At 43.2% G+C, this 13,541-nt stretch overlaps 1 protein-coding gene across 2 annotated transcripts in view; it reads left to right on the top strand.

The window, feature by feature from the left end:
- HOGA1 (4-hydroxy-2-oxoglutarate aldolase 1) overlaps positions 1-12,680 on the top strand; it is a 35,161-nt gene extending 22,481 nt beyond the window's left edge. The window contains exons 6-7 of one of the 2 annotated variants that reach the window (XM_029610155.1): positions 6,657-6,734; positions 12,334-12,680. In XM_029610155.1, coding sequence (XP_029466015.1) covers positions 6,657-6,734; positions 12,334-12,437 — 182 coding nt within the window. In that variant the 3' untranslated portion in view covers positions 12,438-12,680. Of the gene's footprint in view, positions 1-6,656; positions 6,791-12,333 lie in introns of both variants that reach the window. The other variant, XM_029610154.1, reaches the window with a different exon arrangement.
- Positions 12,681-13,541: the final 861 nt, after the last annotated feature.

The following is a 13,541-nucleotide window of genomic DNA, read 5'->3' as shown; positions in this document are numbered from 1 at the left end:
TTTTCCTAGGATTATACTTTTTTTAAAATTCTTTTTATGCCTTTTTTTTGCTCAGTTTAATTTTGTTTATGGTAATTTCAGTAAGGTTTATGTACTGCACACACAGAGCCTCCAGCAAGCTGTGCCCCCTACAAGAGGCAGACCTCGCGCCTTGCCCGCATTCAGTGGGTGGCGTCGTCACCCCGCATACCATGCACTCCCACTGAGCTTGTCCACTTGCTCATGGAATGCAATCACCAACTTAAACTAACTTTTCCTGCAAGCCGCAGTTCCACAGAAGTCCTTCTGCCTGCCAAACGCTGTTGGCTGCTGCATCCCTGACCTGCCATTGATTTCCCTGCTTCCTTCCTGACCCCACTGTAAGTTCCTTGTTTACCACTCCCAGCTTCTTTCCCCCTCCCCCTCACTGCAGTGACTCCTGGGCTTCCTCCCTTCTGATCCTGGAAGATGGACAAAAAAGGACAAGGAGGAAGTGAGGAAAAAGCAAGGCGTAGACAGGAAAGAGGCACAGAAATCTGGGACAAACCGAAGAGTCAGGGATAAAACCGTGAGAAGTCAAAACACTCGGACATTCCTACAGCTTGTTTGTATAGCATCAAACATATTTTGACAGAACAAACTTTGGACAGTGTGCCTGCAGCAATCGGCACTATACAAGCCGATGTTATAGTAAAAAAGGAAGCACTGGGGAAATCGTGTGCCTCCTCTGCTGTGGGCACCCGGAAGAGGTGCCCGCAGCAGAGGAGGACAAACGGACACTCAGTCTTAGAATGTCCCTCTTCCTACCCTGAACTTTTTTTAATTTTCGAGACATTATAGTTTTGTTGTTCCTCAGACTTAATATTGCCATGATATTAAGTCAGAGGAAGTACAGAAAAGCAGTATTTTTTTTTCTGCTTTTCTGTAGACTTTTTGGGCTTCTCCAAAATTAACGCCTGCTCCAGGCAGGCGTTAATTTTGGCGAGTAAAAACATGTGCCTTGGACACACCTTTTTTGTTTGCATGGGGGGGGAAATAGATAATAGCCTCATTAACATGCATTTGCATGTGATGAGCGCTATTACCAACGCACGCGATTGGACATGTATTTGGGATGTACTAACCCCCGTTTTGCATTGGGGGGTTATGGATGCACATCCAGTCGCGGGTTGAGCCGTGTGCTGTAACCAGCGCATGATATAGCATCGGCCTGGTAATGAGGTCATTTTCTACCCTAGCACTTATATATCTCAGTCAAAAGGCAACCGACAGGGCAATTTATCTGCTTGCACCCACTGTTTGGAAAAGCACGCAGGAACTATGGTAGGTCTTCACCTCTTCTTGCTGGTTTCCAGGGCTGGAGTTAGTCTGTAGGAGGTGGGGGAGTTCATGGTCAACAATTTGTGGACAGAGTGTTTTCTCCACGTAAATCCTGAATTCTGCATATGAAGCATGTTTCATAGGCAGAAAATCTGCTTTCTGCACAAATGAAAATCTTTTTTTATGCACATAAATTATATTTATGCACGCCAAGCATGTCCTTTTGTTCCCTTCATAATTCCTGATGCATTAGCACATCATTAGCTTACTGTGTCGGGAGTTTACTCGCTTTTTATCGTATGAGTAAAAAAAAAAAAAGGGAGCTAAAATAGAGGTAGAGGTAAGTATTCAGCCACTATCCAGCTGAGAAAGCTCGTTGGATAAATATAGCCAGCTACCTTAGCCCATGATATTCAGCAGTTGCTAAGTTATCTGGATCAGTTTATCTGGCTAACTTTAGAATTGCCCACTTGCTCCAGAACACTCACCACTTAGTTGGATAAATATTGATCCAGGTTAATAGTTATCCAGCCAAGTGGTGGCCGCTGAACCTGGCTGAATATTCAAACAGCATCACTTAGCCGGATACGTCTGATCTGATCTTAGCTGGCTAAGTAGTGCAGAATATTAGCCACTTAAGTGCTTGAAATCCTTGGTACAGAGTGCCACGGGAGCTGACAGGTTTCTGTGGCTCCTTTCCATCCTGCTTGACCGCTGAAGGTCTGTCCAGATGTGACTACCTTTGGGCTGCAGCACTTCTGCAACCACTCGACTATTTCGTACATCAGGGAAGGAGTCCTTTTCTGGGTTTAAGACTTCATCTTTGAGATAGGGGAACCCCCAAAGAGAAATAATGTGGTTGTAGTCTTCTTAGGGCGCCACATCCCTTGTAGAAGTTTCCAGGGTTCACGAGTAAACTTATTGTGACTCGGACTTTTAAAATTTAACGCTTTAAACATGGAGATTTGAGAATGTTCCTTCTTTAGGGATGGTCTGTGAGTCTAAAACATTGCAGTGATAGCCCATGGCTGGGGGTGACACACCAGGGCCCTAAGTCCAACCACCGGATGTCACTGTTCTATGATGACCAAGAGTCTCTCCCCTCAGCAGCTGTGGGTGCTACCTCTGCAGCCTCCCCAGCCGACCTGACTCCAGATCCTCCGCATGGCAGTGCCTATCGCTGCTGCTGAGTCACCGGGCCAGCCTGAAGCATTGATGATGGGAAAAGTGCAAGCTTATGAAGAAGGTGGAGGCTCAAACCCAACAATAGGAAGGATGGTCAAAAAGTATAAAGTCCACAAATTCTTGAATTGTAAGCCCAAGTTTAATCGAAGTTTGAGTGTGTCATTTATCCAGACATTTGTTATTTTTCGAACCTGTTTTCCATGTTTTCCAAGTTCTATAACCTTGTTATATGTACCGCCTCTTGGCGTAATTTTTATGTTTCAATGTAAACCGATGTGATCTGTATTTTAATACAGGAACACCGGTATATAAAAATCTAAAAATAAATAAATAAATAAATAAATAAATTTGTAATCCACTTACACCGTCTCCCAACACGGACTGGGTTTCGAGCGACTGCGTCACGAAGGACCTCGAACTATAATCAAAAGATAAGGGTTTTATCTGTTATAGAATAAGTGAACTGATTGACTAGAAAATGCCCAAAGTGGGGAACAAAAGTGAAAACCAAAAATCAAGCAAAAATACACAATTAAAGAAAAATAAAAAATTACAATAAATTCCATTAAAAAAATTAAACATTCAGCATGAGTGATAAAAACACAAAGCATAATGTTACATATTCTGTTCCTGCTTTCTGGAACGATGCAGGCTGCCAGCATTCACTGATGATGCCACGGGGATATTATTCCTGAAATCCTCTCTCGGTGGTGGTTCTGGTATGGGTTTTGCTGAGATGGCAAAACCTGACTTGGCGTGCTTAGGGGAGCAAGAGTGCCCTGGTTCTCCTGAGCAGCAAGGGAGGGCTGTAGCATCAATTTTTTGCTCTCTTTCATACAAAATCATTTTACCAGTCCTTCATCCTGGTTTGGCAGAGGCCAGAACTAGAACAGGATCAGTGCCATTCGGGTGACTACAGGCTGCCTCACTCCAAGAGTAGCGCAGGAAAAAGTGAGTCCGCCCAGTAAATTCGGAATGCCTGCTTGCACAGGGAAGGAGGGCGCACCCAAGCAAAAAAAACACCTAAATTCTTGGATACATGGGAAGCGTACACCGAGCAATGACTATGGAGGCGGAAAGGAAGTCTGGTGCCTTTTGTGACCCCTTTTGGGCAAAGAAAGATACAGATGACATCCAATTCTTTGTCCCATATAAATCATCATGGTCAGACACTCTATCCTTAGTTTCTCTTTATTTATCTACTATCAACTCTTGGCTCTCCCACAATCGATTAAAACTAAATCCGGCAAAAACTGAGCTTATACACTTAACTTCCATCTCTGATTCTTCATTAGGCCCACCATCACATCTGACAATCAATAATGTTACTATCCCCATAACACGTTCCGCTATAAGCCTAGGTGTAAACATTAACTCAGATCTTTCTCTAAAACAACACATATCCTCACTTACAAAAAAATCGTTTTTCAAACTATGACTGTTAAAACATCTTCGCCCTCTACTATTCTACCGAGACTATAGAACCATTCTTCAATCTTTAATTTTCTCTGGCTTAGACTATTGTAATGCTCTTTTCTTAGGAATGTCAGACTCTTCATTATACCCTCTTCAACTGATCCAAAACTCTGCAGCCCGAATATTAACCAGAACTTCTCTACGCCACCATATCACCCCTATTTTACAATCGCTACATTGGTTACCCATAAAGTTCAGAATAAAATACAAAATTCTCTCTATTATCCATAGCTTAATTCATAACCATAATCATACATCCACCTGGCTTTGCTCACTACTGCGCATATACAAACCGACACGACACCTAAGATCACTTAATCAAAATTTACTAGATATCCCTTCTCCTAAACAAGCCAGACTAGACCTCACTAGAAAAAGAGCCTTTTCAATAGCTGGTCCAACACTTTGGAACACTTTACCAAACCATCTTCGCTCAATATCCAACCCTTCTCATTTCAAAAAATCTCTCAAAACCTATCTTTTTCAACTTGCATTCAATACGTCTTCTAACTAAACTCAATCATCCATACCGAACCTATATTCACAAACTTAATTACACCCATTACAATCCCATTTATGCTACTCACAACTACAACATATTTGCTCACTCACATGTCTCCAATTATCATATCCTCCTTCCTTCTCCCCTTTATTATTATGTAATTTTTACGTTGTATTTTCCCCACTCCCCCTCCCCCCCCCTCCCGTTCCCCCCTTTCCCCAAAACAATAAGCCCATGGCCCCAAACTTTTATATTTTTTAAATCTTATATACTAGCATCCTGTCTAGTTATTGTCTATTTTTATGTAAAGTTTTAAAAAAAATTCCATTTTATTTTGATTATTTTATTTTTGTTTTAAATCTGTGAACCGTTTTTGATAAAATTCCTTTTTTTAAAAACGGTATACAAATACTTTTTAAATAAAATAAATAAATAAGAAAAAAAGGGGGAATGGGTGGGAAAGGGATAGGAGAGGGGAGTAACAAAACTATACCAACGTTCTCGGGGCAGGACTGCGATTGCTAGGGGTGGCACCAGGATACAAGAGGGTGCCACTTTCAGAATTGTTAAAGAAGGGGGTGACAGCAGAGAGAGAGCGAACACTATAAGAGGGTGAGCATACAGTTCTATATATCTAGCACTGTCAGCCGGCACATTCAACTCACGGTGGGTTTGGGGGTGGTGGTGTTACACTGGTCTGCCCAGGGAGCTACAGACCCTTGCACCAGCCCTGAAAGCTCTGTTAAAAATATAGAGGCAGATATTTAGCACTACTTAGGTGCTAATTATCCAGTTAACGTAACCAGATAAGTAGTCATATTCGCTCTTACCCGGTTACGTTAATCGGATAAGTCAGACCTGCCATAGATCAGGTTTAAATTTAGCCGGATATGTTATCTGGCTAAGTAGTGACTTTTATGTGGATATTCAGCAGCATAGCCGTGCCGCTGAATCTCTCATGTAACTTAGCCAGATAAGCCGATCAGCTTAGAATACTGAGGGAATAGGATGTAAAGAGAACAATTACTGTACGTACTATGCTGTGTTATCTGTTTATATTTCAAATGCAAAGAAACCCTGAAAATTACATTTGAAAAGACACCTAGAGAGGGGAATGGTTGGTTGAAAGGTACATGCCAATATTTTGTTGATACTATTTCACTTATTTTCTTATTGAAAATTCAATGACATTATCATGTTTATTCCCAGAAAGCAGCTCCATGATCTCTCTTGCACAAAATGACAAGAGTTGTCATTCTTTCTTTTTTCTTGTAGGAAAAGTTCACTTTTTCTAAGGAACGAGGGATTGAAGTTTGAGGCCATTGTTGTTAAGGCAGCCACTCCTATTTCTGATCCTACATCATACAGTATTCAATAAAAAGCAATAGCCACACGAATTTGTCTTGTGGGTCCCATTTATCCTTTTCTTTATTTTACCTTGACTAAGAGGTTGATGTTCAAAGGCATTTATCTAGATAACATTTTAAGTTATCTGGATAAATGCTGAGTTTTGAATATCATTGCCATTTGTCCAGCTAAGTGGAAGGTGTTTTTGGGGGGTGTCCCAGAGCAGAATTCAGTTAGAATAACTAACCCAGCTAACTCTGATATTTGGAATTAGTTATTTGGCTAACTTTAGATACTGGTAAGAGCAGGGTTAAAGTTATCCTGAAGTGTGTTCTCAGGTAACATGAACTTTATTCAGATATTTTCAAAGGATATAGCTGGCTAAGCAGCGACGCACAGTTAAAAAAAAAAAAAAAAAAGTGGCACCCAAACCCAATAAAACAAAAGTAGACTCTGCCGGCTGATTCTCCCCCCCCCCCCTCCAAAATGTAGTGGGCACAAAATTCCTTCCCCCCCCCCCCCCTCAAATCACAAAACGGAAATTCTTAGTTGCCCAACTCCCGAAGCAGAAGTGATAAACCCCAACCCTTCCCGGAATCCCCCAGACCCCCTTATAGCCACCGGGAATTCGGAAGAATCGTCGGGTGATGTTTTGACGGCAACACTGGTAGCATTCGCGGTGTCAGAGCAGCCCTGGACAATGCTGGAAGCTGGATGATGGTCGATAAATATCCTGCTTGACTATTCGTCATCACTTATCCAGATAACTTTAGCAGGAGGGGATTATCTGTTTTGTCAGACCACTTGTACAAGGAATTCTATTTAACATGGTTTTTCTTCCTTCTAGGTGCTGTTGGTGGCATTTGTGCGCTAGCTAACGTCCTCGGAGCACAAGTGTGTGAGCTGGAAAGACTCTGCCTGGCTGGTCAGTGGGAAGAAGCTAAGGAGTTACAGTACCGACTCATAGAGCCGAACATTGCGGTATGATGGAGACGGGGGTTGTTCTATGTGTAAGAGGACCAGTGGGTTCTTATCTGTCTCGTATTATCCCCCATGTCCATATGAAAGGGCGCATATGGATGACAGGACTTACTGCTTCCAGATACTTCTTTCTACCTAACTCTGTCAACATGTAGTTGTGTGGCTGCCACACTGGTCCACTCGAATGCACAGAAATAAAGGTGAACAAATAGCAAACAAAAAAATATATATATAATCAGGTGAATCCTTTTTTATTGGACTAGCTTAATACGTTTGACTAGCTTTTGAGAGCTAAAATCCTTTTCTGACCTGATAAAGAGTTTTAACTTTCAAAAACTAATCAAGAAATGTATTAGTCCAATAAAAAAAAGGGTCACTCGATATATAAATATAGTGAGGCCAATATTCAAAAGCCATTTAGACAGATAACTGAAAAGTTATCCATGTAAATGCCTACTCGGAGGTTTTCATCGCCATATGCGGCTAAATTCTAGCTGCGTAACTCATTATGAGACTAGAATTTAGCCGCATAAGTCAGTGCAGGTGGGAGGCGTTTCAGGGCGGAGCAGAGTTAGCTGCTTAACCTATGCGGCTAACTCTGATTGGGCCATAGGTCTGTCCTAAGGTTAGCCAGGTGTATTCAGCCACTGAATATACCCTGCTAGTTAGATGGATATGTTTATCCGACTAACTAGCCGAGCTGCAAAGTGGCTAACAATGTATCCCATTGTTTGTTTGCCTTTATTTCTGTGCACTAAAAATGCAGTTTCATAATGCCATTGCTGTGATAATCATTTGAATCTGAAAATCAGATGTGGGATGGTGGTCGGCTCCCCTGTGACAGGGAGAGCTGCTAAAATTTGCCTCTGGGCAATAAACAGTATATTGTGGGTACAGTTTGTCATGTTCATCAGGCTGCGAAGGGATCACTATTTCTGCAGCTCTTGTTCATGCCCTGAAGAGAAGTGAGACAGGACATGTCTTGGCTGCGCTCTGCCAGCTGGCTGCTATCTTGCCTGGTGAGCTTGGCCAGAAGGGCAGCCTGACTAGGATTTGCCACCATGCCTGACACATGCCTCACTCTGCTGCAGTCCAGCTGTCTCTCATCGCTGGCTGCAAGCCAGATGCTCTCTACTTCTCCTCCTCCGTTAGTGTTGTATGGAAAACCTATCCCCAAACTGGGGGTACGGGGAAGTGATTAGCTTTCAGATGGTCTGCTGGAGACTTAAGGATCAGCAAACAAAGTTGTAGGTGAGCCCTTGTTATTGGACTAACTTAATGCATCTGTGATGAGCTTTTTCCACCAGGACAATGAAAACACAGCACAGCTACACTGGGTATAAGTAGGACAGAGTCCTCTAAGTTTTAGGGTGCCTGCATGTGGCATTACAGCTCAGTTAAAAAAATAAAAGGGGGGGGGGCGAGTTGACAGAGGTGATGAGACAGTAAAACATTATGGTTAAAAGGAGCTGCATCTGATAATGGATGAGAAGGTGTGCTTAAATCTCCATTCCCTGGTGAATGGAAAATGTGCCTAACTGAAAGATAGTGTGGTTTTCTCACAACTTTAGAGCCTGTGGACCCTGATGAAAAAAGCCCCTTGCTTTTTTTTTTTTTTTTTTTTAAATCACCTTCCAACACCACCAGTTCCATTCCTTTATCCTACCTGAAAAAGACATAGGGATGACATTATGTTGTCAGAAAGTCTAACACCAGTCAAAGCACTGTGTAGGGCTTTAGCTTGTATTAGTTTCCAGTAATCCTCCTCTTGAAGCCTGGTGGTATTTGAGTTTGATCTGTTCTCGGAGAAAATACCACACTATGCAAGAGAGGAAAGTTGTGATGATTGCTTTGCGCTGTGGGTTAATGTGGCAGCCTTCCATCCTTGGAAGCCTGGGTGGAATTTGAAAGTCCAACCCACTGCTATGTTTTATAAAGTGCCATCAGCGCACGAGGCACTGCACATCGGTAGGGAGCTTGGAAGGACATAAGAGCTAAATAAAATAAATATGATTTATAATAAAGCACCCTCCTGAGAGGTGTGTGTGGGTGACTGAGCATATGAAAGAGACTGAATGAGCATATATATATGTTTGTGTATAGTTGAGCATGAGAGAGTGAACAAGGGTGTATGTGTGAATGACTGAGCCTGTGTGTGTTTGATTTATCATGTGAAAGAGACTGAAAGAGTGTGTGTATGTGTATAACTGAGAGAGAGAATGAACAAGCGTGTGTATGTGTATGATTGAGCATGTGTGAGAGAAAGCATGGAGAAGTTATGTATGCAACAAACCCCGCCCCTCTCCCTGCTAATCCAGGACAATCTCAGGTCTTCTGGAAATCAAAATTTCCCAGGTATGGACAGGGGATTTTTTTAAAAATCCTTATTAGTTTTAATTATTGGATGATATTTGTATCGGCTGTTTTGAAATATTTTATTGACTTTTGGAAATGGATAGAGATGAGTTTTTAATTATTGGATGTTCTATTCATTAGCTTTTTTGACATTTATGATTTTTATTAGTATGATTTTACTATTATGATTTTTTTTTTATTTTGTTTGTTTTACAAGGAAGGTGGCATTTCTCTTTTGATATAGTTGCACTGCATAGTGTCTGACATGTTGTGGTTTCTAGTTCAGTTTTTGTCTGCACGTTTCTGTTTATATTTTATGGTCTCTTTATTAGGAATCTGGTGAGGGTCTGTCTGTGTTCGGCCTGTGTGAACAAGGTGAGGTGCTTTGCTAGCTTGTTTCTGTATGGAGATCTGTAATAGCCTGGTTTGGTCTGTTTTCTTAATAGGAGGTGTTTTGGTGTTTAGGGCCTGGTGTAGTATTTGCAATGTTGCCTTTTCACAGGTAGGATTGATTGCTGGTAGTTGGTGCTGTTTTGGTATGGGAGGTTTAGTGTATCGTAATTGTAATTCCGTTTACTCGTGGCTTTCTGAGGGCCAAGTCTACTCGTAACATGTGCTACCATAGGCCTAATACCGATTGGGTTCTAAGTGCCTTTATCCTTTTACTTGATTTGCAAGGTTTTCTAGTTCGTGCCACAGCAATGCATGTAAATATAATATAGATGATGTTGTGATATTTTTACCTCAGAATGTCCCTGTTCATGTAAAATCATCTGAATGATCTTTAATTGTGTGTGGGAAGGGGTGACAGCTAGTGGTTGGCCTGGGGGCCCATAACTGCAGGGTCCTGAAGGGACCCTTGGGGCATGGCCCCCAGCCCAGGACTGACACTGCAGTGACAGGAGTAAATGAGAGAGGAAAAAAAATCCCTAGGAGTTGTGAATGAAGGCTCCTGGTGCCAGGATCTCTGTACTGGTTCCGACTGAGCTGGAAGCCCAAAGGAGCCGGAGGAAACTGCCGGGTGAAAATAAAACTCAAAGCCCCCTCCATTTAACAGGCTCCCAGGTCGTGATGATGTATGTTGTGCTCAGGACGAGGCTGCACTTTTTTACTTGGCGATAGGTGCCATATGGGCCTGGCTACGGCCCTGCAAAAGTCTTTTTTTCAGGACTGAAATTTCCTTATTCATTTCCTTGCATTTGTAGACCCCACCTCCAAATCCCGTCAGTGGTCCAGCACAGGAAATGCTTTTGCAGAACTTTTAAGTCAACACTGTAAGGACAGAAGGGAGCGATTTGTGGGCTTAGTCTAGAGTTTTGCCCAATCTCACTAGCAGTACTCGGCTTCATCTGGAAGTTGCTGACCAAACACAGAACTTGATGGGTCACGTGATCTTGCATAGCTCCCTGCCTTCCCATGAAGTAACTTCAAAATGTGTCAGCTCAGTACCTCCCAGAAGCTAATTCCAGTCAGGAAAGGCAACAAGGGGAAGAGCCTTGAATAAGGGCCAAGCCTTAGTGGCATCCAGGGGCAAAGACCCGCTCCAGAACCACACTACCAGGCCGCCATCGATTTAAGGCTTTGAGCTATGTAAAAACATGTTGAAGCTGCAGGCCGAGTACTCCAAATAGGAAGGCATGGTACATACATAGGGGAGGGACACAGAGCTTTTCTGGCTCACTTCTCTTATAATACAATACAGACTTTTAATCCAGATCTTCAGCCTGCTGGAATGCACTTGCTTCTTTCACGTCCTAGTTTGTTATGTGGAGATGGTGTGAGCCGATTGCAGTTGGTAGCTGCAATTGTGTGCACCAATATAAAAGAGCCTAAAAGAACAGAGGAGGAACAGTCAAATGGTTTCTAGTGAGAGCTGAAAAGCACATCCTTCCCTGATGGTCCTTGAAGGATTGCCCTGGTTAGAGGTTAGCCCCATGTCCTTAAGTCAAAAGCCTCCCTCCAAAGCAATTGTTTGAACCTATTTCTAGAAGAGAAGGATATGAGAGAGGTTATTTTACCTCAAAGGTATCAATTAAGCATTTTTTAGTTTAAAAGAACTTCTAACACCAGCCGTCATGGTGTGAGGCTGCACAGAGAATCAGAAATGACAAAAGGAAATGTTTATTTGCAGACAGAGTGGGGGATGCATGGAACAGACTTTCTGTGAGAGTGGTGGAGGTAAAACAGTCTCAGAATTTAAGACAACACAGGCGGAGCACGGAGCATCCTTAGGTGTAGGGAAGTGAAGGTAACGCAGCAGTTACATTTGAATTTACTTATCTCATCTGTAGCCTTCTTTCACTGAGGAAGAGCAAGATCCAGTTGGCTTAAGGATGGGGTTGGAGAGGGAATAGTACAGATGTGCTGAAGTGACAAAGAGAGAGACCAAGAAGAACAAAAACTATTGGTAAGGAATATAAATCCAGAGAGTGAGGAGGGGCATTTGCACATTTCCGGGTGAGATTTATAGTAGATGCTGAAATTCAAAGAGCTCTATGAAACCGTGAACCTGAAGCAACCCTGACTCTCTGCACAGGCAGTGACTTTTAGAAAACTCTTAAATCTCTGGTGAGCCTCCAGGTAGGTGCGAATCTTTGGCTTCCAGTCCTGTGTTTTTTGCAGTTTCATTCAGCAATGGGTTAATTTTCTCATCGGTGCATGAAATACTGCACTGTTCTCCATTAGAGCTAAATCTTTTCAGGTGTCCTACCGGTAATATTTTCTGTACTCTGAGTCCTGGTAGAGGCAGCGTAACTCAGCCCTTAAGTCTGTACTGTTCTAAGAAATGGAAGCCTTGTATTCTTCCATCCATCTTCAGTCCCTCGTTTATTGCTGTGATCTGCAGTGGCCTCTGCGCTGCTTATTCTGCCACATTCGCCCCTCGGTCCTGAGGCCCAAAACATCCCTTCCTGGGTCTGGCTGGCATGACCACAGGCTGTGCCAAACTGGGGGATCTATCTGTCCTGTGAAAAGAATTGACTTTAGGAATGAGTCTGTCAAATCCCTTTCACTTGTGAGCGACATGGTTTTCCCTGCAGAGCTCCAGGTGTGGAGGGTTTATGCACTCGCCACCTGAACCTTTCCGTAACGCTGTAATAGATAGTACTTGAGATTACAGTAAGGTACAAATTGACATTTTGTGCATTCTTTTTGCATCTCCCTTGTTCTTTTGTTTTCTGCACTGTTAGGTGACTCGGAAGTTTGGGATCCCGGCCTTGAAGCAGGCCATGGAGTGGTTTGGTTACTACGGAGGCCCCTGCCGCCCCCCCTTACTCTCACTGACCGAGAGTGAGGTGAAGGAGCTCCGCAGAGACTTCACTGCCAGTGGATGGCTCTGAGGAAGAACCAGCACCATAAATCTGTTATCTATCCTATTACTTTTCTGGATTTCCTTTTTCTTTCTAGTGCTGGAACACCCTCCCTCCCACACCCACCCATACAACCTTACCTTATGCAGCCTGCCCTGATTTTTCTGAACTATGTGGCATTTCCATTAAATTGGGAGGTAAAGTGACTCCATGTCTCCCAAGGCAAGCCGGGTCCATTGTGGTTTTGCATTAAAGGGGAATGGCAGCCAGCTCAGATTCGGGCCGATACAGTAAAATCACGGGAGAGCGGGCTAGCGCCTACTCTCCTGTGCACATGATACAGTATTTTAATTTATTAAAATTAGGGCCGGCGGTAAAAAGAGGCGCCTCTTTTCGGACAGAAGCGGCGGCTGTCAGCGGGTTTGACAGCCGATGCTCCATTTTGCTGGTGTCGGTTCTCGAAACCGCTGACAGTCACGGGCTCGGAAACCGGAAGCCAGCAAAATTGAGCGTCTGGTTTTCAAGCCGCGGGCTGCTTTAAAATTTTTTTTTTTTTTTTTTTAACTTTCGGGACCTCCGACTTAATATCGCTATGATATTAAGTCGGACTTTCCTGGTGCCCGGAGAAATTAATGCCTACCTTTGGGTAGGCGCTAATTTCTGAAAGCAAAATGTGCGACTTGGCTGCACATTTTGATTTCTGAATCGCGCAGGAATACCTAATAGGGCCATCAACATGCATTTGCATGTTGCAGGCGCTATTAGGTTCGGGGGGGGGGGGGGGGTTGGATGCGCGTTTTGGATGCTATTACGCTGGAGCGCATTGTACTGTATCGGCCTGTTAGTGAGATAATGAAAATTGAGGCATCACGGGTCCTAATGTAGCTGCAGACTAAGCAGGTGCAAAGCAGGATGCGAGAAAGTATGTACAGTGATTTGAAAATGAAATCGTCACACCTACTCTCCTTTCCCTGACTTAATCCCAGCCATCTGTCCTTGTGCTGCTTGTGAACCCGCACATGCTGTCACCCACAGTAAGGATGTGGGGTAATAATCAATCCTCTTTTACCCCCTTACTGCCTTGATTG

The sequence above is a fragment of the Rhinatrema bivittatum genome, chromosome 7 (assembly GCF_901001135.1).
Source record: "Rhinatrema bivittatum chromosome 7, aRhiBiv1.1, whole genome shotgun sequence".
Classification (NCBI taxonomy): domain Eukaryota; kingdom Metazoa; phylum Chordata; class Amphibia; order Gymnophiona; family Rhinatrematidae; genus Rhinatrema; species Rhinatrema bivittatum.
The sequence above is the reverse complement of the archived record's forward strand: the minus strand, read 5'-3'. Positions and strand labels throughout refer to the sequence as shown.